At 33.6% G+C, this 26,634-nt stretch overlaps 1 protein-coding gene across 1 annotated transcript in view; it reads left to right on the top strand.

Moving 5' to 3' along the window:
• DACH1 (dachshund family transcription factor 1) overlaps nucleotides 1-26,274 on the top strand; it is a 431,702-nt gene extending 405,428 nt beyond the window's left edge. Inside the window, exon 11 of the mRNA XM_027064982.2 lies at nucleotides 23,501-26,274. Within this exon, the coding sequence (XP_026920783.1) occupies nucleotides 23,501-23,538 (38 nt within the window). The 3' untranslated portion in view covers nucleotides 23,539-26,274. The remainder of the gene's footprint in view (nucleotides 1-23,500) is intronic.
• The last annotated feature ends 360 nt before the right edge of the window (nucleotides 26,275-26,634 follow it).

Genomic DNA, 26,634 nt, shown 5'->3' with positions numbered 1-26,634 from the left:
ATTCAAGATATATAACACCCTTTGCTATAAATTCTTCTTTAAAAAAATAAAACATCATCATTTAGACTATAAATGTAAAAATGCTTATGGTGCATTATTCCACCTCCCATGGTTAGGGACAGAATGCAGACATGCCACAATAATGTTTTTTATTTCGACTGTTCGAACCATATTAATGAGAACATCATTTTGGAGAACTAATTATTTCTATTTGTCTTGTGTCACACTTTCTAATTCCCCTATATTAGCACAGCCAAAGCAAATTAATTGCTTTTCCAGCAGTTGAACCTTGTCCAAGAATGAGCTCACATTCCCTTCCAGTTTCCCTGTTTCTGGGAGTGCATTGTGTCAGAAATTTCTCTTGATACTAAACATAGTCTAGAGAATATCTTTACAGATTTCTGTGCACTCACTTGATGAAATTTATAAGTTTAAGTGACCCGCCAGGAAAGATAAAGTTCTTAGCTGCAAGATTATACATCAAAACAGTTAAAGTGAAATTAAAATTAAATGAATGAATCTCACTGAAGCAAAAAAAGCAGTAATTAATGGTTCCCTTAATTGTCTTCATAAAATATTTGCATGGGTCTAATTTGCATAATTTGCATGTATTAATTAATCTTTCAAAGGAATTTTGTGCTGAGAGAAGCCAAAAAATCTCTTTGTTTTATTTAACATCTAATGAAATATTTATCTTCTTTAATGAACTTCTCATCTTCATTAAAATAAAAATTGCACAAGTTTGTATGTTTTAAATGTTTTTATAATTGAAGTATTCGAAAAATCTCTTTAGACTTACAACAGCTGAAAAACAAACACATTTTTTAACATCCAGTATCATTTTAACAACAGTGACACTTAAAAAGGAAGTCCAATTTCACTTTCTGAAAGGTGGCAAAGCATTTTGTAAATGAATAAATGAATATAGCTCTTTGGTTTTAAAAGTAAGGTTTACAGAGGCCCAATCATTTCTTTCAATGGTAATATTATTTTTATGGCTGAAATAGTGGGCGAGATTTTTCTCTTATATATGAGAAAAATCAGTCTGTTTCATTGTTTGGGAAATGGTTCATTGCTTGAAAATATTTTAACTGGTTCAAAGAAATTAGTCCATTAAAATCCACTTGCGATTATTAACAACTGCTAGACTGACAGTATTTCCTGACAGAAGCTCCACAGTTCCAACTTTATTCTAAATCTGACTGATCGGGATTTGCAGCAAGGGTTTCTTCTCTCACAAGCTGAGATCATAGCAAAGACCAAGAGAGGTGCCTTGGAAGGGATGAAATTCAAACTCTCATCAAGAGCCAATGAGCACATATTCACGAGAGCTCAGGAAGAGTGTGGGGGGAGAGAGCCCAGAAGGTAAAAATACATAAGGGAAGGGAAATTGCTGATTCGTTAATGGTATTTATCCTTTTTGAAGCAACCGTGATACGGAATATTCCAAAGAAGAACATCAGTCAACATTGTCTAAGGCAATTCATTGTTTGCTTTGTAGTCTTACAATGAGATTTTAAAATGCAGGCGAGGGGCGCCTGGGTGGCCACAGCTTTCTCACATACATTATTTTTGTTTCTCTTACTACAAGCCCAGTTTATATCTGAGAAAACTGAGGCCCATGAACATAAAGTGGATTGCTTGGAATCAAAATGTGAACCAGGACATCTGAGTCCTTTTGACTCCATATGCCTTGCTCCTACGTGACATCAATCTTTTTATCTCATGATAATTTATGAAGTGGCTATGAGTGGCTAAATGTTAAGCCAGATAATGAGGGTGGCATAAATTTATAAGGATTAAGATTCAAAATGCAAATATATGGTTCTTTCCGCGTAAAGTTTAGTAATGAGATAAAATCAATTAAATTGACTTTGGTTTCCTCCAGGATCATCTTTAGGGAGGTAAAAAGGCATTTTTATTAGGCAATGGACATTTCTTAGGCTTGCATCTTCTCTCATGTTTTGCAGTTTCTCATGAAGTTTTCCCAAATATAAAAAGAAAAAGGAAATCCACCAGGTTACAAAAATAATTAGTAATCAGTTACAAAAGAAATGCCCAAACAGATTTTCCCTAGCATTAACTCTGAGAATTTATTTATAAATAACTAATTTCTAAGGATTAAAATTTAACATTTAGATGATTTAGTTTTAGGAGAGCAGTGGTAGAATGAGAGTCATAATCTACTGTCAAAACTACCATTCAATAATGTTGTGACCCTGGTAACTCACTTTAACTGCTAAGACCTGTTCTATTATTGATATCATAACACATGCTACACATACACGTCATTATGGATGCATGGTTTCTGGATTCAGACTGCCTGGGTTCAAATCACCCACACTGATGTTTATTATCTGTATAACACTGAGTGTGTAAATTAAACGTTTGATTTTTGGCATTCTAATATGTAAAACATAGACAATGATCATAATATCTACCTCACAGAGTTGGTATGGAATTAAGTGAATTAATGTATGTAAAGAACTTAGAACATGCTTGGTAGAGGCTAAATGCTAAAAGACTTTGCTATTTTCACCATTATGTACAAATTTAATGTAATAATACCTGCAATAGTATTCATTTTGGTAAAAAAATAAACATGATTTGGATCTTAAGATTGTTTTAAGCCAATGATTTTTTTCCAGATGTGACACATGCTATTTTCTTTTAGCATGTTTTAAGCTGGAAAATGCAAATTATATTTACCAGATTTTCCAAGGCATTTAAAAAATTCATGACAGAGTGTGAATTTCAATATTTATGTCAATTTAAATAATATGGTTTGGGGACATTTATTTGCAGCCACATATTCAGTATGATTATTTATCTCTTTGCAAATCAAATAAAAGATAAACTAGTTATTCTTGACTCATTTAAGATGGAAGTGTTAGAGTGTCTTAATTTTTTATTATATTTTGGCAAATTTCTCTTAATATGGTTTGTACTTTCATATAGTGTGGAGCAACTTCAGACTCTTCTAATTCATATATAATCATACTCGAGAGATAGTAAATCTCCACTTAAGCTTACTAATTACACCTATAAAACCATGAATGATGGCTACAAATTATTGGATCTGACTCTCACTCTTTATTTATTTCTCCCTGGGAGAAAGAGCACTGGATGGGGAGATTTTAGACCATAAATTATTCCCATACATAATCAGGTTTGCTGTGTTTAACTTTGATTCCATACTATGGTGTTACATTAACTTATGAAATTCCCATATTAACAGATTAAGAGCTAATTATTTGATTTTCATGATGAAATGATATTTACTTATCATTATAATTTCAATGTCTTTATTTTTTCTTAATGACTTTTACTGATTAATGTAGTTCTAGGTCTATTTTCTTTCAAGTTATCATAGTCTTTTGACTGCTTTTTATAAATTATCCAGCAATGTTAAATGAAATGTCTCAGTGAGCCATTATCTCTAGATAAACTGTTAGGAATGGAGAAAAAATTCACAGATGAGAAGAAGATTAGATGTAAGACAATGGGAACAGAAAGTATATTCCTCTGCAAAACCCAACAGATGGTTCTGGGTTCTAGCCAACTGTTGCTGAAGCGGGACCATAAACTCAGTACTACCATATTTCTTTCCTGAGGGAACTTTATGTAAAAGTATAGATTTTTTTAAATGCTGTGGAAGTCTGAATAAGATAAATATTTATTTATGGTCTTTGATAATAGAGAAAAGTTCTCTCAATCCAAAAAAATTCATAGTATGTCAGGTTATGTCAACACATAAACAAAACTAAAAATAGCATTTAAGTCACAAGTAAAGAGGGGTTCCTGGGTGGCATAGTTGGTTAAGCATCTGACTCTTGATTTTGGCTTGGGTCATGATCTCAGGGTTTGGTATGTGAGGATCAAGGGATCCTCTCTCTTCCTCTCTCTCTGCCCCTCCCCTGCTCACATGCATGTGCTCTCTGTTAAAATAAATAAGCTTAAAAAAAAAAGTCTCAAGTAAAGAGAACAGCTCTCCAAGCTTTTTAGATTGAGTGCAATGACTTCCGCTAGCTGCTTTGATTTCCGACATACTTTTGAGATAGGATTTTGACGCCCACTTCCCCACATGTTTCTTCAAATTTTTGCAATTCAGATTAATCCCATTGTGTTGGGCACTTAATTGGTATGATATTTGCAAAGGATTAGAAATGCCCAATTATTTATTTTGTAAATTCTAATTATACTACTTAAATTATTAGAATGAGAAACATTTCAAGAATTGCAAAAGGTACTTCAATGTAAAAGGTTGATGAATTATATACTATAGCTCATAGGCTATATTTCACTAAGAAATACAATTCTGGTTAATATATCTCCAAGACTCAATAAGTGAAAAGAGTGAAGTAAACATGGTATATAAAAAGAAAAACGTTAATGGCATGGCATTTATATGCTTATGATATATCTTTTGGAATGAATTTCTTATAATTCTTATTTCTCCTGAGTGGGATATAGTTGAGATTTGTGATATATTTGCGCTAACTTTCCAAGGGTTACCAGTAGCAGAATCAAACTAGGGCCCTAAAAAACTATTTCTACATGTCGTATTATTCCACTATTTGTAGAAGTCCTACAATGAGATTTTAAAATGCAGACAAGGGGTGCCTGGGTGGCTCAGTCCTTTGAGCCTTTGACTCTTGATTTCACCTTTGGTCATGATCTCACATGACTCTTATTTTGAGCCCTGCATGGGGCTCTGTGCTGATAGCATGGAGCCTGCCTGGGATTCTGTCTCTCCCTCTCTCTCTGTTCCTCCCCTGCTCACACTCATGTGCTCTCTCTCTCTCTCTCTCACTCTTAAATACACTTTATTTTTTTTTATTTTTTTTTAATTTTTTTTTCAACATTTATTTTTTTTTGGGACAGAGAGAGGCAGAGCATGAACAGGGGAGGGGCAGAGAGAGAGGGAGACACAGAATCGGAAACAGGCTCCAGGCTCCGAGCCATCAGCCCAGAGCCTGACGCGGGGCTCGAACTCACGGACCGCGAGATCGTGACCTGGCTGAAGTCGGACGCTTAACCGACTGCGCCACCCAGGCGCCCCTTAAATACACTTTAAAAAAAAGATTTAAAATGCATGCAAAATTTAACTAGTGGCTTATTGCTTTTTGTTACACCTACTAATATAGCAAATGAAGGCAGTGAATCCATTGCACTGAATTGATTGATTGCACTGGCTTTCGAAAAGTTACCCGTGTCAAATCATCAACAGTCCCCAACAGACTCAATAGGGTGGCTCAATCCCCAACAGACTATCCATCCAAAAGTGTAAAGACACTAAAGAATATGAGCTCTCATGTTAACAGGTGATCAAATCTCATTTTGATACAAAGCTGGGAACAGGATTTAGCTTAGTTTCCACATTCTCTCATCTCATAATATCACATCCATGATAAAGTCTCAACTAATTCCAAAAATATCGACAGCATTTATCTACATAGCAAAAATGTTATGATAATTAATGGTTGAGTGGTTATAAATAAACATACCAAAATTAGGTCAATATTTTTAGGATGTTTATAGACTTAAGTTTCAGTATAGCTAGATTTTTGTGTTTTGTTTTTGTTAAGTCACAAATGAATTGATTTCTAAGTTAATGATTAAATATTTAGTTGGTGTAATTGTCCATTTTGATCTCAAACGCAGTTCTTGGTTGCCTTGCTTTGAAAGGTATTTCAATATATGATTCTATTCCTTTGTGAGAAAATTGGAACACAGACATTTCTTTAAACCCAGCAATTCACATAGAAAGGCTGTGAATTATCACAACTCAATAGGCTCCTTTTGCAAGTTGTTTTTACAAAACAAAGGAAATACAAAAACATTTCCAATTTTTTTTAATGTTAAATTTTATAGCCAACAAAGTGGTGAAATTTTATGTCATTATTCTGAAGCTTTTATATTTTAACACTTTCAGGGTGTAATATTAGGAACCAAGTATACATGCAATTTTAGCAACATTTAATGGATCAATGACAGGTTAGATTACTGAGCCTTGAAATCAATGACTTTGATTATTATTTTTAACTATTGCAGCATGTATGATTTCTGAATGAAATGAGTTAGCAATGTGACAAACATATGAATATATAAAACTAGACATTTTTAAATCATTTTTTGTGCTAATTTTAATTTCAGTTTCTTCTCTACTGTGGTTTTTGTCTTCTCCCTCTCTAACCAGTAACTGGAGGTACACATTTTCATATGGTTAGGCTAATCAGTAAATAAATACAGAATACAAACAAGGAAAGTTACGGAAACTCCAAGATCACAAATTTAAATCTTAATGAAACCTTAGAACTTCTATTCTCATCCCTTTAAAATAAATATGTGTCACCTCCTGTCTCTTCTTAAAACCCTTCTGACCACTGCAACTGCTATGAAATCTTCACTGCAGTATGGAATGGAAAAACGATAGATGAACATGCTCCTCCAGCATGGCTTCTAGAGACTGATATCAATGGTCTTCTTCTGAGAATCATCTCATGAACAGTTTGGGAAAACAAAACTTAAAAATGGCCATCTGTGAAAAATGAATGTCATTTAAAAATATATATCTTCTTGAATTTTCGAAGTTCATTTTTAATACTCTAAAGACTCTAAAAGTCCTGTGTTAAAGTTGATATATTTCAGTTAAAAGTCAAATTAGCATTTCCTAAAATCATCTGATTACAAAACCTTTTTATTGAATTAAAAATAATATTTCAAGGAATGAACTTTGGCAAACTGTCTCTGGTAACTAATTCTTGGTAAATCTATCTGTTGTAACCAATTCACTTTAACAAATGCTTATACACCAAGTGCTGGGGCTATTTAAAAAATGAAAACACATGATATCGTTTCTAGATAGTTGATCTAGTGAGATATAGAGATACATAAATAATTCTAGTAAAATATGCATTGAGTTAATGCTTTTTGATAAAGCTGTGGGTGTCCATGTATTGCTCAGCGGTGGTAGGAATAAAATCAAATTTTAGTTATATAGAAATATGAAATATTTACACATTAAATTTGTACAGGAAACCAGGAATCACTTTAACAAATCAAAATATGGTCAAATCATATACCTACGTGTATGTCTCTGTATCTAAAAACCAACATACTCTATAAACATTCTAGGTAGTTATACTTTGAAGTTTTTCCAATAGGATTTATTTTTAACTTTGTTGTTTATAAGGACTCACTAGTACACTTTTGGGAAGCTGTATTCAAGGCCTAAAATTAATTTAACAGATTGAACCTGAAATTTAGAAAATTTTATTGTTTTTCCCTTAAGATATAAAAGACCTATCATTCTCTTCTAAAGAAGTACGGCTTTGATCTAGTGCTTCTGAAATGGAAACAAAAGTCCTTGCAGAACACAAACAAACCAATTAATTCCAATTGGGTGATTGGTAACGATTCATTTAAGTCTACATATGTAAGTCTAAATCTTCTGAGTAGCCATATTATTGACATATTTTATATAATTTTCTCAAATGGAAGATACATAAATATTATGCTTGCTTCTGAGTATGGCGTTAAACAGATACCTAAATAATATTTAGGCATATTTATCTGTTTTCCTTTGTTTTGCACCTGGTCCCCCTTGCTTTATATCTGAAATAAATAAAATATAAATGAAAAAGAAAATAAATTTTCTCGTTAAGCACTTCATTGGTATGATTACTGCAAAATAATATGAAAAAATCTTGTCCCCTTTGTTTTATATCTGAAATTAACATATTAAGTCCTAAGTCCAATATAAACATTACATGGGAAGTGTTGGTCTAGAATAAGAATAAAGAAGAATGTAATGAACTCAGAAGTCAGGTAATGAGAATTCGAGTTCTGGTGTTGTGCAAGGAATAAGAGGAAGTGAGCAGTGAAGGACAAGGGGAAAACAACATATGACTTCAGAAACAGCGGTTGGTAATTCGTACTTACGAGTCTCTTTTGTTTTGTCCCCCTCCCTCTTTTTATATTATTTTCGCTTCCCTTCCCTTATATTCATCTGTTTTGTCTCTTAAAGTCCACACATGAGTGAAGTCATATGATTTTTGTCTTTCTCTGACTAATTTCACTTAGCATAATACCCGCCAGTTTCATCCACGTAGTTGCAAATGGCAAGATTTCATTCTTTTTGATTATAATTCGAAGTAGGTAGTCAGGGAAAGAGATCCAGGTCATTGGGGGCATTTAGATAGAGTTGTAAAGTAAGCATCCAGGTGAATGTGAAGCTGGAGCGTGTGTATGAGGTAGTTTGAACATGAGGACCAGACAAGAGATACAGCTTTGGACACCATTAAAGCCTTAGGTTGAAAATATAGAATCTCTTTGCCTAATCTTGATATTGTCATTCTTTTAGAGTGTCAAGCCACCTCTCCAAGAAAAGGTTACTATAAAGAGTAACAAATGCAACATTAGGAAGGAAAGAATGCTCAAATGACTGAGTTAATACATTTCTCTACCATCCTTATTTGTAATGAATGACCTAATAGTTTTTTTTTTTAATAGAGAAAACATAAAGTAGCTTTCTTTTTTTTTTTAATGGCAGTCAGAAAGGATGGATTACTCAGCGTTGAATTTTGTCCATTATAGTGAATGTAATAAAACTGGGACCAAAAAAATTACAGTGCTAGATTACGTACATAAAATTAGAATAGAGAATGCTAAAAATACGTAGTGGTATATTAGATAACTCATATTTTGACTTATTTATTTTGCATCTTTGTTGATTCTGCAGATTTTACCTATGACAAACTGTCAATTCAACTCTTGCATTAAGAGACATGTATTTTTCATGATATTGTTTCATATGGCAATATGTTGGATATCAGTCCTTTCAAGTAATCAAACTACATTGAATAGAATCATAAACAAAAAAGCAACAATAATTTACTCTCGTTGCTAGCTCTCCCTCTGATGCATACATATTCTTTGCAATCATTTGAACAGTATAATACATTCTTATTTTGATGAAGGGAAAAGTAAAAATTACACTTATTCTTTGGACTTGGTAAGTAAGTAAAAAAATGTTCATGTAAGAGTGTTTTGAATTATCAAAATCAAGTGTGTGTTACACCAAAATAATACTAGTCCTGCAGTATATTTTTAAGCTTTAGGAGCATCATGAGTTTTCAATACATAAAGCATTTGGTAATAAAGTCATCAAGTGTCTGGTTAGAGTTGAAGCATTGAAAGAATTCTCATCCGACCACTGAAGTAGCAAAAAACCAACCTGTTAAAGAGAGCTGTTAAAATGAGCTCTTCATACAGACACCAAAATGCTATTATGGTGGGAAAACAGGCAGTATTTATTAATCAAGTCTTACAAGTTAATATCCTTAAGGCTTACAAGTAGGTTTCCTTAAAAAGAGGTAGAACTGAGGTTTGCCCAATGGAAATGAATCAAGGATATTACAATAAAATTAGGCATTTTTGGCTGAGCAATTTGGTATTATCTAAGTGTAACTGTGAATTAGCACTAAAAAAATAACCTATAGTTTCTCTGATGGGAAAATAAAGATTTTACTATAAAGCAGTTTTGACATAAGCCTAGATGAGTTCCTTAAATTCATAATGCTTCTAGAAGTCTAACCTTAATTCAGGATATAATGATCTACATGGTGACATATAAGTTAATTTTATTCATGTCACAATTGGTAGTAATGGGAAAATAAGGAAATGCTGACAGTGGCCACAGCCACAAGCTATTAATTGTGATGGAACTAGTGGCCTGTGTTACCATGACCCAGGGCAGAATTTGACACTAGGCATGAAATATACATATATCAGCATTTATCTTCTTCCTAAATATATGCACATTTATTACATTATACTTTAAATGTTTATTTGTAGACTTTTTTGTGTTTATTTTTTGAAATTGAATTAAAGAAATTTGACAATCTCATGGTTTTTAATATATGCTGAGAACAAATTGGAACTTAAACATAAATTGTAAGTCAGTCCAGAGTGCTCAAATGTGTCCTGAAATTCTTTGTGTCTAGAGACAGAGGCAATTCATAAAATGTAAAGTTATCTATTAGCATTGCATATTTTTGTAATAGCACATTTTGTCGTTTTTGTTTGTTTTCTCATTGTTTTCCACTGTAGAAAGCATTTCTAAATTACAAATTACATTTGTCATTGTTTGTGGCTGGTTTTGTTGATATTTCCTGATCAGTTTGCAAAAAGAATTATGTCTCTTTCCTTGGGAAGCATGCAGTATGACAAACAACAGTTTCGAATATTGCAAGATACCATGTTTAATCAAAATTGAACTTAGCCCATCACCACTACTGAATCAAAAGTTTGGGGGGACATTAAAAAGATTGTCTGGTTTCTTCTTCAATCTTGTATCTTTCCAAGTGCCTTTAATAGAGAGATCTAGAATCTTTTTTGTTTCTTTTGGTCCTTTTTCTTTTTTGGTCATTTGTTAAATGGTAATAGCTTCAGCAGTATGGAGCTTTACAATTTCCTGGGATGGTTGGTTCTGTGACATTGGGTCAACTATTTGATACAATGACTATTATTCTGAGACAAGTTTGTTACAAGAATTAGACTATTGACAATTATCATTTTTATTTCTGAGGCCACCATACATCATGAAATAAGATCATCAATCTTTAAGGAAAACCTATTTTTCATTCCCAGTAAATCAAATTGCCCTAAGGTAATATAAGTAATGTTACTTCTACTTAACAGAGGATATACATATTGAATATGTATTTATATATATATATATGGATATGGATATACATATATACAATATTGAGTTTTAAAAGGCTAAACAAATCCTCTAAAGATGTAAAAATATTCTGTCGTATAGAATAATCCATTTCATTAGTAGCAAATCAGAGTTTTTTAAAAATTAGTTTGGTGTTGTAAGACAATATTGTACTGGCAAACATGCAGGTTGGTTCTGCTATTTCTCTGAAGTATAGGCAACCTTCCAAGAGAACTCACAAAATGGCATTTGGCCTGGTGAATTCAAAATGACCCAGAGTTGGGTTATCAATCTTTTCTGTGTTCCAGAAGAAAGCAAACTGAGGTACTATACTAAAACACTGTGAGTCACAGAACCGAAGTATTTATTTGTGACATTGACCAGCACATCTTCCTTGTAAAGAAAGGAGTATTAATTATGCAGTGTGGCACAGCATATTATTTCTAAACCTCGTGGTTTACAACATTTATTATCTCAAGAGAATTTGGGAATAGCTTAGTTGGGTCATCTGCTTTGAGGTCTCTCCCAGGCTACAATAAGATGTTGGAAGGGGCTGCAGTTTTCTCTAGACTCAACTAAGGCAGGATCCACTTCCAAGCTTTCTCACATGGCTGTTGGCATGCCTCCTGTCTTTAAGAGTGTTGGATCGAGGGCCTCGGTTCCCTTGTTGGCTATTCGCCAGAGGCCACCATCAGCTCTTTGCCACAAGGACTTTACATAGGGCAATTCAGTACACAGCAACCTGCTTCAGTAGATCGAGCAAGTGAAAAGATCCAGAGAGAGAAAGAGAGAGAGCCTGCCAGCAGGAAGAAAGTCGGTTTTTATGACCTAATCTTGGAAGTGACTTTCCTTTACTTTTGCCATATTCTCTTCATCAGAAGCAAGTCCCTAGGTACAGCCCACACTTAAAGGAGACAGGGACCACACAAGTATGAGAATATTAGGAGGCAGGGTGCATTATTGGCCATCTTAATAGATTCCTACCAACGTGACTATGCATGCAGAAAATAAGATTGTTGCATTATCTGGCAAGATTGGGATTGGAACAAGGAGTATTATATAATCAAATATTTTATGGACGCAAAAACATATCTAAAGGTAGATCAGATGTGTACCTCAATCTTTAAAGGGAACTTTATCCCTGGTAGGTGCTCTCATGAGCATTTGTAAAACTTGCCAGATTAACTGCTTTCTCTAGGCTACATTTCTAGACAAACACTCTTACCGATTTTCATATTCTTTATTTAGGTATGATCATTCTGTCAACACATTTTCTTGTCTGTTTGTTAGTCTGTCTCTTTAATATAATTTTACACTTCACTGGGTTGATCTTTTGAGGGTTAATTTTGAAATTTAGTGCCTTTAAGGTTTACATTATTTAATAATTCTTGTATAACATGTTACTGTTCTTACCCACCTACTGTCTAAATAATAGTTGATAATTCTATTAGATAAGATATAAAGAAAAGCTGTTCTCCACAAAAGTGTCATTTCTTTCATTAAAATAGTTCTCATATTTATTTAAAAAATTTGAGACTTTGTCATGTAAGGTTGTCATTTGTCAAGTTTAGCACCAGACCCATATTTTGGTTCAGATTGTATAAATGTGTTAAATAAAGCTCTAGAGATTTAGAGCTTAATTCACTTACAGGTGCTTCCCTAAACAAATATAACTTTATTAAAACAGCTTATTTAGTCATGCTAGAGAAAATGGGAAAAAATAGTAACTGTTAAACTTCTAAAAGAAAGATGATTTTTCCCTCCAAACTTAAAATCACTAGGGTCTGCAAGCGCTGTTCTTCTGTCACCGTTTTTCCCCCAGAGATAACACGTAAGTTTATTCTGAAAACAATTTATTCACTGAGGGTTTTGACTGTGTCTTGCAATTCTGAAGGATACAAATGATTGGTTTAAAAGACCCATTTCCCTTTCCTGCAGTGTCTTATTTTATCAAATAAAATCACTTTTTTTCCTACTTTCTGTTTTAATTAAGCATAGTAGATAATTTATCCACTCATCCTTTGGGTTCAGATATGCCCTCAAATGATTATTTCCTTACATGCCTGTGTCTTAGTCTTTATTCCAGAAATGAATAGAAGAATGGAGAAAGTAATGAGAGATTTTTACTGTGCTTTACTTTGCTGAAGTTGGGAGGTCTCACCTTCCAAATCAGGACAAGGTAACCTAAGTACAAAGCACCCCATTCTCACTTGCTGGTACATTAACCACTGTGATGGTTTCCCACTTCTTACTAATGAAGGCTTAATTAGAACACACACACACACACACACACACACACACACACACACACACACACACAAATACTTTACCAAAGTAGACCTACCAGCAATATAATTTTTCTTTGTTTACAGAAACAAAACTTTAAAGATGTTTGTGTTCTCCTTTTATTTTGTTTTTCATAAACTTTAAAAAAACAAACTGTGTTTCAAACACAGCTAATCAGAACAGTACTTTCCTTATACCAACAAATGCACATTAGCATGCATAATCCTCACTAACAGGTAATACAGTTAAGCAGACTTCATAAACTTCACAATTGTAAATTTACAATTAAAACATAATGGACCAATAGACCAGAATCCAGCTTATGTCCACACCCTCAGTCCAGTAGGTTTCATGAAACTGAATCTGGTGTTTGGGGGAACTCTATTAACAAAATCACTAAGTGTCGTCTTACTATCTAATACTTGAATAGGATTTCTCAAAAGCCTAGTTGTTAAGCAGAAAATATTTACTATGAGAATACTCTCTACATAATCAGTGAAATAGTATATGTGGATAGTGGAGAGTGTATATCCTCAATGAGTTATTAACAAATAGCTGGTATCAGTGAAGTATTAAAACTTTGTATGATTTAGACAAACTATTTTATTTATTTAAGTTGTATTTGAAAGGAAACCATACTTTCAAAAAATTTTAAAAAAACTATTAAAACTCTCATGTCCTTTACCAAGATTCATCTATTGTTAATACTTTGTCTCATGTGCTTTATAATTATTTCTATTTGTATAGTATTTTCTGAAGGATTTGAGAATAAGTTGTAAACATCGTGGCCCTTTACCTGCTATATTTACCCAAACATAAGAAGTATTTACTAAAAATAAGGGTGTTCTCTTATACATAAACACAGTATAATTATCATCTCAGTGAATACTTCATTGACACATTACTCTTATTTGATCTGATGTTGAAATTCTAATTTTGTGCTTTGACCCAGTCATGTCCTTTATAGCATTTTTACAGCATTACTGAATCCAAATTAGTATCACATATTCTATTTAGTTGTTATTTCCTCTTTAGTCTCCTTGATCTTGAGCTCTTCCTTGGACTTTAAAAAATTTATAAAATTGACATTTGGAAGAATACAGTCTTAATAGAATGTTTATCATTTTCATCTGATAGTTCCTCATGAGTAGGCTCAGCTTATATATTCTAAGCCAATATACCACCCACATGAGACTGTATTTTTCTCAAGGTATGCATTCAGGGGCATATGATCTTCCCCTCATTTTGTGATCTTAATTTCATAGTTCTCTCCAGATTCCAGGCAATGTTCAAGTTACTAGAAATACACAACATCATATGGTATGTTATCTGTTATTAAGGATATTATAGCCAGAGTTTAATCAATTTCTCTAGGATAGTGAAGCTTTTTTAAAAATTTTTTTAGAAAAAGTTTATTTATTTATTTTGACAGAAAGAGAAAGGGTGCAAGAGTGAGAGGGAGGGAGAGAGAATCCCAAGCAGTCCCCACACTGTTAGCGCAGAGGCCGACATAAGGCTTGAACCCATGGACCATGAGGCTTGAACTCACGAACTCCACGATCTTGACCTGAGCCAAAATCAGGGGTCTGACACATAACTATTTGAGCCACCCGAGTGCCCCTAGGGTAGCGAAGCTTTTTAAGTGTTGGCATAGTAAAAGCAACTTGAGGGGACAAGTTTGAATCCTATGACTCACAGTTGTAACAACACTTAGGTTCTAGTAATACAATATATGGGATCCAAACCCTCTCCATGAGTATAGGCTGATTATTCATGGTTAAAACATTTTGTCAGAGGGATGATTTCTTAACATGAAGTACAGAATGGCCTGTTCCCTGTTGCATAGATAAGCAGCAGACAATTGATGATGATGATTTTTTAATCAATTTTGTTTGGTTGTGGTCATGGAGGTATGGTTTTAAGAACATTGAGCTCCTACATAGATATCAGTTAATGGAACCACAGGGTCCAGATTTCTACCCCACTGGGGAAGGTTCTTGAGTTGCAGAATAAAAGACCTTTAGCATCCAGTAAAGCAGCATTATCTTAATCTCTGATAACAAATTCTTCTTTGTCCACAGAGAGCATCAACATTATCACTGAGCCTAAAATTCAGGCAGAGCCTATTCTTTAAGATACAGACAGCAAGAATGTCACTTCTCAGAGGAAATGAAATATTTTAAGCTGATCTAGCCATTTGGGAAAGTATTTTGCCTAGGGCTGGAGTTGACTAAATAACTTCAAGCCAGCGGAGATTAACCATAGTTATCTGTAGATCTTCAGATGCCTTCCCTGCATATTTTCAGCCCAGCTTTCATTACTGGTTTGTCTATTTAGCATCCTATTTAGAAAGGATGTTGTGAGTAGACCAGTTGCCCAATGATGATCCTTTCTAGCCACACAAAACCTACAGTCCAGTTCCACCTGCTTCAAGTTGTTGAATTGCCAAAGTTTGGGTCCCTCCTTGATTCTTGTGCTTACCTAAAGTCTGATACAAAATTCCTTCACAAGGAGTGGACAGAGTTTCCCTTTTATTATCTTTGACTAAAGCTTAGTTACCTTTCAATCTATATATTATAGCTTTAGATGATCTTCTAAGAACATGTTTTAAACTAGACTGCGGTCTGTCATTTACTTTCTTCTTTGAAGGAAACTGAGAAATATATAAAAGCAGTTTTTGAGTGTACTTTTTTTGTCATTTTTTAAAATGTTTGTTTATTTTTGAGAGAGGGGGAGAGAGAAAGAGAAGGGGCATAGAGAAAGGGAGGAAGAGGTTCCAAAACGGGCTCCACGCTGAGAGCAGAGAGCCCAGTGTGGGGCTGGAACTCAGGAACTCTGAGATCATGACCTGAGCCGAATCCAGAAGCTTAACCAACTGAGCCACACAGGCGCCCCTTGTCATCACTATTAACTACAATCAAGAGCTTTACTTCATACTAGCCTAGTAATAAACATGATATTATCTGCTCTGATTTCTAATGAGCTGGGCCATATTGTTTCTTTAGGCAGCATATTACCTACAGCTTGTACTAGTATATTTGGCTTGTATAGACAGAATACACTTGTTGCAGTGCTCTTGTATACACAGCCCATGCCCACTCTCTAGAATAGCACTAGGTACTTATGCAGAAAGCATTCCAAAAGGATCTGGGGTCCAGTTCTCTCTCACTTTGACCCAACTCTGTGGGCCTCACATTACGCAGCCATAACCCCGAGTTACATAAAATTCAAAATCTGTTGTAAATTTTTCAGTTTTTACTCTTTAATTATATTTGAACACAACCTTCAATATAACTTCTGGAAATTTCTTGGACCGTTAGTTAACTGCATTTCATGAGAAGAAATGATATTTACTCAGAATCCTCTCATAAAAGGGCCTCTGCTGAACATCAATCTCTCTTAAAATATTTCTCATGTAAATGTAGACTTTGTGTCTCTGCTTCTTTGCTTTAGCAGTCGCAGAATGTTCTTACTCTAAATATAAAGTTATAAAAAAAAGCAAGAAACAATATTTTCTTTAATTAGCTTCTTCCTTTGGGGGTTTTAGAAGAGGGGTTATGACTTGACAAAGATCCTTCCCATCTGTTCCTGTTTGTTTGCTTTTATTTTGACTTCCTCTCGTTGTCTTATCAAATATCACATGAATCATTAACATTTGTTTTCATCACTTGTTTTGGTTTCTCTTACTTTGTATGATTAAGACATGATGCTGAGAGAGGCTCAGGGCTAATATTAACCTAATAGTCTTTAAGTAAATATTAAAGTTTCTGGATACATGATCTTATATGTTTGCCTCTATCATGTTAATATTTTCCTCAGCTCTGGAGTAGTGAGATATGTGTACATACAACTGTTTTGTGAAAGCAGCAAATTTTGTTAGATTACAGGTGTCTGGATATAAGTTTTGAAAAATATAGATGCCATTTTTAATAAAGCTACTTCCTAACAGGAAATGTAATTTATTAAGCCCTTTGTGCAAAAAAACATGTAAGAGATCCTTGTGGATATTTGCAAGGGAGTTCTATTCAAAACTAGAATATATATCTATTTGCATGTTATACAATACCTTTCACTAGCAGACTCCCTTTTTCATACAATGAAAGAATTGGATTTCTGGTGTCACCCAACTAAGCAATTTGAAATTGTTCCAACTTGTATGCTATCTTCTAGTATAAAATCTTATTATTATAATGTCGTTGTTATTGAACAAGTTTTGTTAGTTCTAAAAATAAATGATCAAGCTATTCGATACTCTAGTTTTAGAATATATGTAGAAATAAAGCGAAATTCTATGTCTGTCTATATGTATTAGATATTTCCAATAACTACATATAATAATACCTGCAAAAGCATTATATCAAAACAGTAAAATTAATACATGAACACAAAACAAACCAAAATTGGAAATTTTGTGACAGATTCCCTATTTCTTCCTCAACCACAGCAAATAATACATTTAATGGTATATACTATCTGCTTAATGATCTGATCTGATGGCTTCAACTTTATTATTAAAACCTGAGATCCATTTTTACGAGGAATTTTTAAAAATTTAACTCATTATCTATAGAGCTAAATCTTCATTGTAACAATAAATATCATACAAAACTTTACACCTGCAGTAAACTATTCTGTGATGTAGATAATTTCTTACACACCAAATTATAGCTGTAAGCATCAAATCACAATGAACTTTGGAACTATTAGGAATTTGTAATTTAAATCGTTTCATTCACTCCCTACTCCCCAATGCTCTTAATTAGAACAGACTTTTTAATTAAGTACTCCCATGCACAAAGTGTAGCTTGATGATTTTTCTGTCATATCAAACTCCCATACAAAAGCAAATAATCATAGTGTTAAAGGAGGATTTTTTTTTTAAATCAAACCATCAGAATTCTAGTTCTTGTTTCAGTTTATTCAGTTGAAATTCTGCACACCAAAAGAAAGACCCTGTCTTGGGGAATACAACGAGGAATAGATCCACAAGGCAGGAAGGCTGATGGTACTGAGATTCAATCTCTTACCTCTACAAGTCAGAGACATTGTATTTCCTCCAGTGAGGGTCCAATTGCTTATTAAAGGGAAGCGACATAGTGGAATGGATGTGAAATTTGGATTCACACAAATATCAAATCACTACTTGCAAGCTCTGTGAAAATGTGCAAGAGACTTAAGTTTTTCAAGCTTAGTAGCCTACTTTTAAAAGGCACTGAGAAGACCTATTATGTTCAGTTGTTGGGAAGTTTAGAGTTAAAATCTGTAAGTGCCTTGAACACAAGTGCTCAGAAAATATTAACTATGCTAATAATAATAATCATTTCCTTTATTGCTAATTTAGGTGATCTTAAAAAAAGCTCTCATCCATTCGAGATATCAAGGAATAATTGTTTGGTAAACCTGGCATCAGGAAGAAACAGAAAACTATCTTTCCGTGGTCACCACGTGTAGAAATAGATAAATACAATATGAGAAAGGGTGGATAGGTGTGAGATTGTCTAGTTAGAAGGTGAGTAGAATGCACAAAGGGCAGCCCTTAAAACAAAATATATAAATTAGACCTCTGAGTTTGCAGATCAAACCACACACCTCTGCATAACAAAGTCTTAGCTGTGGAAGTACTCCAGCTCATTTTTGTAGGGCCTTCTCTATGGCCCCATGGCTTTGTGTGCTGTTTCAAGACTCAAGGAAGGGAAGTATTGAAACCATTATTATATAACATAAAAACATAGTCAGTTTGAATTATGGGCCCATATATCTTTCCTAGCACCCTTACCATTCTACTTTCACTCAGGTGGTTTGTTATCAAAAGCCTGAGATAGACCTGTGGTCCCATAATTCAGAGGCCTGTTGTTAGCTCTCTGGGTACATAACACGTGGGGCTGTTTGCTGTGGATTGCAGACCAGTTTAACTTCTCTGGAACAATATAAAATTAGTTAAAACTTTTTTTTTCCTTACAGACTTTGAATTATCTGTAAGTATGTTTCAATAAATGTGACAAAATCACAAAGTAGAACTGATTTGAAAGTTAAGCTTTGCAGTCAAAAGGAGAGTGAGTTACTCTTCAGGGTCTGTCTTTGCCTGGTGTATATCTGCTTCTAGTTAATTCTAAGGCAGATAATCTCTGAGGCCTACGTATTATTTAATCATGAAACGGCCTTAACTGTAGCAGGTGGGGTCTGTTTTATAGCTGGCATCTTTAATGCTTGATGCATTTGTCCATCTGTTAGGAACATTAGTCAAAAATGCAAGGAGTCATTTATTAAAAATGGAATTATAGTAGATCAGATACTGAGCACATAAATATAATGCATATAATTTTTATAAATGTATTTCGTATATGACCTGGCTGACTCAGTTGATAAAGCATACACCTCTTGATCCTGGAGTCATACGTTCAAGCCCCACATGGGGCATGGAATCTACTTTAAAAAGATAAAAAAATAAGAAATAAATTTCTAGCATGCCAAAGATAATTATTTTTGTTATGTTAATATATTGATTCATTTCCCCAAAAGTTTAACATGTGCGATTGCTTTAAACTTTTAAGGCAAGCATCATGCTGAACACTATCATTCTAATACTGATGGGAGTAATACTGATGGGCTGCTGCTTGTGTGGATCTCACCATGTAGTAGGCTCCCAAATGCAACTTCAAAGTGAGACAAGTATTATGGATTTAATTCCTAGGATGTTTGTACTGGAGAATAAATAGGAGCTCTCTGTTTAGAGAAGTTCCGTAGAGGAGAGCAGGAAGGGAATCAGGGAAGGAGGAAGTATTTATCTTCTAGGTTTCTGAAAGGAAGAACAGGACTAAATAATCCAACACAGCACAGAGCTTGGTGTGTCATACAATGCACAGGAGAGTCACGGTCATGGAGTGAGGGGAGAATGGTAACAGATAAGATTAGAGAGGAAAATACTAGATATTTGAATTTGGAGGAAGTTGAGAATGTCTCTTGTCCAAATATCTAATGCTGGAATGCTAGGAAACGTTGTGTTTTTTTGTTTGTTTTGTTTTGTGTTTCCTTAAAGTAAGAATGGGAACGATACTCTCAACATAATTGACTACATAGCAGAAATGATGAGATAGCTAAAAGGAGAAAGTAGGGATAAAGTAATTAAAGGCTAAGAATTAGAAACTTTGGTAAAAATATTAGTACTCTGCTTTTTAAGTTGCTTCTGAATCCTCTATTGCTAGATTTTTATAAAATGTATGTTGCTTTATGTAGTAAAAAATCATTAGGATCAAAGTTATCTTTAAAAAGGTCCAATTGTGGGGCGCCTGGGTGGCTCAGTCAGTTAAGTGTCTGACTTCGACTCAGGTCATGATCTCACAGTTTGTGAGTTCGAGCCCTGCATCAGGCTCTGTGCTGACAGCTCAGAGCCTGGAGCCTGCTTTGGATTCTGTGTCTCCTCCTCTCTCTGCCCCTCCCATGCTCATGCTCTGTCTCTCTCTGTTTCTCAATAGTAAATAAAAAAACTTAAAAAAAAAATAAAAGTGTCCAATTGTTAGCCACATTGTACTAAATATATGAAAGGCTGAAATTTTAGCTTATTTTATAATACCAAGTTTATTCGGATTATTTACAAAGTAATTATTAGGAACTCCTGCTAAACTGAAACCAGAAAGTTACACATATATATAATGTGTATATAGATGGTATATTTATGTATGATGTAAGTGAGAAAATTAGTTATGTCTCAGAGGTGGCTGTAATCAAGCCAAGCAAACAGAAGAAATCACACCATGTTCCATGCAAAAACAATAAATATTTTATAATCTGTTAATATAGTACTGTCATATCCTTACTTAGAAAGAAATTTTCATCAAAATGTTATGGTTTTGATATTGGTATTTGATTAATATTTGATTTAGGAAATTTCTATATTTGCTGTAATAGTGTAATAGCTACTTCTGAGTTATAGTAATATTTAGTATTAATGAAAGATTATCATTACAGGCCAGGAGGTAAAATGTTTTTAGACAGCATATCTAGGATGATTATCTAGCATAGTTTTTTATGCCTTTAAGTCATTGTTCAAAAACAGTGTTCAGTTGGATTAATAATATATTTGCATTGGTGAATCTCAGATTATATCATATATCCAAATGTGTATGCTACTTATGGGGAACAGACAGTCATTGTCATTATTATATGTTTCATATATTAAAGTTTGCTGATACATGATTATTGATTGATTATTTAGAGACTTCCAAGTAAATATTATTATTAAAGTTTAACTGGATTGATTTTACAGAGGCAACCAATACTTGATACACCTTATTAGAAATTAGCAAGTATGGGGTGTGGGGGGCGGTACCTGGGTGACTCAGTCATTTTATGTGTCAACTCTTGATTTTGGTTCAGGTCATGATCTCATGGTTTGTGGGATTGAACCCCACTTTGGACTCAGTGCTGACAGCATGGGACCTGCTTGGGATTCACTTTCCCTCTCTCTCTGCCCCTCTCTGGCTTGCTTGGGTGTGAGCGCGCACACGTGCTCTCTCTCTCTTACTCTAAATAAATAAGTAAATAATAGATAAATAACAAAAAAAATAGCCAGTATGAGAGTAATCTCACGGACATTCTTTTGCATGTGGCTGAAGTCAAATGGTGGATTTTATTTTATTTATTTTTTTAAACATTTTTTTAACGTTTATTTATTTTTGAGACAGAGAGAGACAGAGCTTGAATGGGGGAGGGTCAGAGAGAGAGGGAGACACAGAATCCGAAACAGGCTCCGGGCTCTGAGCTGTCAGCACAGAGCCCGACGCGGGGCTGGAACTCACGGACCGCAAGAACATGACCTGAGCCGAAGTCAGACGCTTAACTGACTGAGCCAGGCAAATGGTGGATTTTAAATGATAACAGTATAATAAGTTAAATATGTATTTACATTTATGTGATTTATTTATTTCAATATCTATTTTGTGTAAATCTCACAAAACCTGTCTCTGATTCATTCATTCATTCAACACATGTTTATTGAATATGTGCCAGGTTATTGGGATATATCAATGAACAAAACAGAGTCTGTGACATCTGAGAGGTACAACTGACAATTTAGGCTAAAATAAAACATAGTAGGACTGTAGAAATTTGGGCACACCAATATTTCTAAGTAAAAAACTATTTAACATTGGTTTTAAGTTCCTTACTGATTACTATGTCTACTACAGGTCATGTGAGAGAATGCAATTAGCTTAGTGTTAAAGATGAGGATCTGCAAATATTTGGACTATATATTTCTATTTGCTGGATTTAGTGTAGGTGATTTCTGTTTCCTTATATTTCAGCTTTTGAAGTTATCAGTCATTTTGCAAACATTTACATGGCAGTATGCATTTTTAAAAATGCTTGGAAAATTTTCTTTTCAGATTACCTTCTACTGTAGGTCTTAAAACTTGGAATTTAGATATATTTTCTATAAATACAGTAAAACTTTGGTTTGTGAGTGTTACTCATTTCGGAAACATACTTGCAATCCAAAGCACTCGTATATCAAAGCAAATTTCAAGAACCTTTGCCTCATTTGTGATCATGTGACATTCAGTGTTGCATACTACTGGTATTGTAAGACATCACTCATTTATCAAGTTAAAATTTATTAGAAATGTTTGCTGGTCATGTAGAACACTTGCAGAACAGGTTACTCGCAATCCAAGGTTTCATTATATATCCAAAGTTTAGTCCACACCACAATGTTGGCAGTTTAGAGGGTGTTACAGTTGAGAAATGAGTTTACATTTTGTTTTTTTTTCCCTCTGGATTTTTAATTTCCCGTTTCTTATTTTGCTTCATTCAAATGTGTTTATTGAATGTGTCCAATATTTGACTTGCTTTTCTTTTTCACATGACTGTGAGTTTCTCAGTTGGTAAAAGTTGAGTAATATATTTCCATCTTACCATTTAATTATTTGGTTAATTTCATTTCAAGGAGGAAAGACTATATAGCTCATTGATAGTGATGAAATAACCTAGGTGGCTTTCATATAAATAGCAACAAATGTGCACAATTGTTACATTACATGGTATATTTAACAACACTGCTAAGGAGTATGACGGGAGCTTAGTTTTTCTTGATGGAGATACACCTGAGTGCATTCAGAGAGGCTTTGTTTCTGCAAGCTTGGAGGAAGTAGTTGTCATTCAACAGAAATCAACTAGCTTTGCATATCAGTAACACACACACACACACACACACACACACACACACACACACTCTTATTTATTTTCTGAGTGCTCTGGAACTGATATCAAAATAGCAAATATATATTTATGAGAAACTCTGTATTCTTTTTGATCACATAAACTCCATGTAATTTCGAAATTAACATTGAGAATATGTGAAAAAATGTTACTTCCTAAACAAATGAAGATAGAATAAGATACACAAATTTTATAGCAGCCTACTTAGTTATTATATTCACATTTGTCTCCCAAATGTCATGTAATTAATTATTTTTTATTGTTTATTTTTAGATGGAAGACTGTATTTGAAAACTACTGTCATGTACTGAATCTTTCCTGTTGAAGAAATTCCATGTTATAGTAAAGAACTTTGCAGACATTCGTCATTTGAAAGTTCAGAAAAAATAAAGTCCTTTTACGGGAACTTCCTCAATTTTGTGTATTAATGTTCTTTAAAAGTTTAAGTATTCTACAAAGTTTCCTCCATTGATTTTCACCTGTGGTTCATACCAGAGACCTGAGAATGTTTGTAAATGTACAAGTATCAACTTCTTACAATTAATAACTGCAACTTTGCTGCTGGACACTTGTATACTGAGTTAAAGACAGGTCTGAATAAGACCTAGCTTTGTTTTTTTTAATGGAATGAACCATTTTCTTCCTCTGAAAATTCTGTATCTGAGCACATCAAGAGACTCTTGTAACAGTGGTCACCCAGACTTACAGAATTATGTCCTCCAGAAACCAGCAAGAACACTTGGAAATGAACTTGTAGGGGGCATAGAGGATTCCTAAAAAAAAAAAAAAACAAAAAACAAAAGAAAACAAAAAAAAAAAACAAAAAAACACAAAAAACACAAAAAAATCAATAAATCAAAGAGTAATATTCTATTACATTTGATTTTAAACTAATTGTGGGTTTTCTCCTGAAGATTTTTTTCACATATTCCAAAAGACCAACAAATGGATGTTGACAACAACCCAGTGAAATAACATTTTGCATATCTGAAAAGAAGCATTGAATATAAGCCAAAAGGTTTCACTGAAGGTCTTTTTTCTTAAAAAAAAAATAAATGTAACATGTTTTCATTCCAAACTGGTAGTGGTATATAGAATTTAAAATAATAATGATGCTTCTTATTCAAACTGTTGGTCACATGTACAGTATATAAACATAAAACATACAAGGAAGGTATTATGTATGCAGTAGTATACTAGAGTTTAGGAAAATGAGAATTTTAGAAAATATGTTTTGTCACCCTGTTAGTCAGAAAGACATCTTTCTGGTTTTAACGCATGCAGGCATGTAAATATTTGTCTGGAGTCACAGTATTAATGAATGAGATCTTAAGCATCTGGTGACATCAGAACTCTGTGTCAGCCACTTTTATTTGTATATTGAACCCTAGTTAGTGCCCCAAACTGCACTATTGAGAATGGATTGTGGCTGAACAGTAAATCAAAACACCAGAAATATTTTTATATGTTAATGTCATATTATGTTAATGTTGCTGAAAAACAAAACCTAACAAACCCTTGATGTATCAGTCCAATACCATGTAGCGCTGAGTGATAAAGTTAAAATGTGTTGTGCTTCCCCCCCTGGTCAGAGGGAAGGGTGCCTATGTGTTATTTTCACTGTCTTTTTGAAAGTTACAGTATGTGTTTTCACTTTTGTGCAGATAACTGGAAGTAAAGCTGCAAACAGTGCTTATTACCCACTGAAGTTACCTTCTCTTTGTTTTTACTAATCTGGAGTTACACCTTTAAAGACTGATATTATGAATCAGTACAGTCACTGTACATTTTATGATTTTGCTGTCATCTTAAGATTTTATGATCATAACATTATTTATTACCATAAATAGCAAAATCCTAAATGTCCAAGAAAGCTAGCTTAAAAATGTTTAAAGATAGTTCCAATTCGGTATTAATTATTCGGTTAAGAAAAATTAACACCGTAGATACTCTGGCACTAAGCTTCTATAGTTTTTAGGTCTTCCTTGCAATACTGGAACATATTTCTTTTGTGTAGTTCACTATTAACCAGCTGAGTCCATTTTTTAATACAATAATAAACTTATGTATACAGTTCCTATTTTAGCTTGCTTAAAAGGGAGCAATATTTTTATTTAAAATACTGTTAGTAAATGCTTTGTAGAAACTTGGTTTCCTATGCATAGTTCTTCCATAACCATCTTTTGTTGTTTGAGCACAAGAGATTCTATTCCTTGTTGTCTGTATTTCTTGCTTTTCCCTGGATGCAGTCTTTAAAGGATTACAACACTTAAAATTGGAGGGACTTGTGGCAAGCTTTTGAATCATACATTTTTTAAAAGATTTTTTAAAAAGCCTACAACTGAACCTAAGTAGTAGAATCAGCCATTGCTCTGCTCCTTGCATAGAGTCACCTGTTAAGTAGGTTAAATAGTTTTAAAATGCATACTTTCAAGACCTTTGAGAATGCTTTAGTGTTTGGTTTGATATAAAAGGAATTTTAGCAAGGATTAAAGAAAGAAGCTACAGCTATATGTTAAGAGAAAATCTTACTAACATGTTGTAAATATTACAATTCACGAAATGTTATTTTAAGTCTGTAACTTAAGTTTTTTTTTTCCTTTTTTAGTTATACAGGTTGGTTTGAAATTTGTTTGTTTTGGGTTTTTTTTCGTATAAACGAGTAAAATTGTGCCCATTTTATGGTTTCCATGCTTTTGTAATCCTAAAAATATTAATGTCTAGTTGTTCTATATTATAACCACATTTGCGCTCTATGCAAGCCCTTGGAACAGAACATACTCATCTTCATGTAGGACCTATGAAAATTGTCTATTTTTATCTATATATTTAAAGTTTTCTAAAAATGATAAAAGGTTATTACGAATTTTGTTGTACAAAATCTGTACAAAAATCTGTTTTTACATCATAATGCAAGAATTGGAAATTTTTCTATGGTAGCCTAGTTCTTTGAGCCTGGTTTCAATGTGAGAACCACGTTTACTGTTATTGTATTTAATTTTCTTTTTTCTTTTCAACAATCTCCTAATAAAACTGTCTGAAATCTCCCTGTGACTTTATTTACAGTTCGTCTTTATTAAATTTTGTGAAATGCATAGCATTGAAGGAATATTTACTTTCTAATGGGAGGCATCTAAAAACAACATAAGTCAGCTCTTTGCAATGCGAGGGGAACAATGCTCAATGATTTTATTTAACATGCAACTGCTTCTATCTCTAATATGAATTACTGTGGTGAAAAACATCATAAAAGCACACTCTGTAGTTATTGTTTAACAAGCAGATTTTCCATATTTTGTTTCTTGCCAGCTAAGCAAACTGCCCACATATACATGATTTATTTATGTACATTTCTCAGTTTATGAAGCTGTTATTTGTACCCTTTTCCTTTATATTCTTATATTCCC

This window comes from Acinonyx jubatus, chromosome A1 (genome assembly GCF_027475565.1).
Source record: "Acinonyx jubatus isolate Ajub_Pintada_27869175 chromosome A1, VMU_Ajub_asm_v1.0, whole genome shotgun sequence".
Taxonomy (NCBI): Eukaryota; Metazoa; Chordata; class Mammalia; order Carnivora; family Felidae; genus Acinonyx; species Acinonyx jubatus.
Note: the sequence above shows the minus strand (reverse complement) of the source record. Positions and strands in the feature narration are given on the sequence as shown.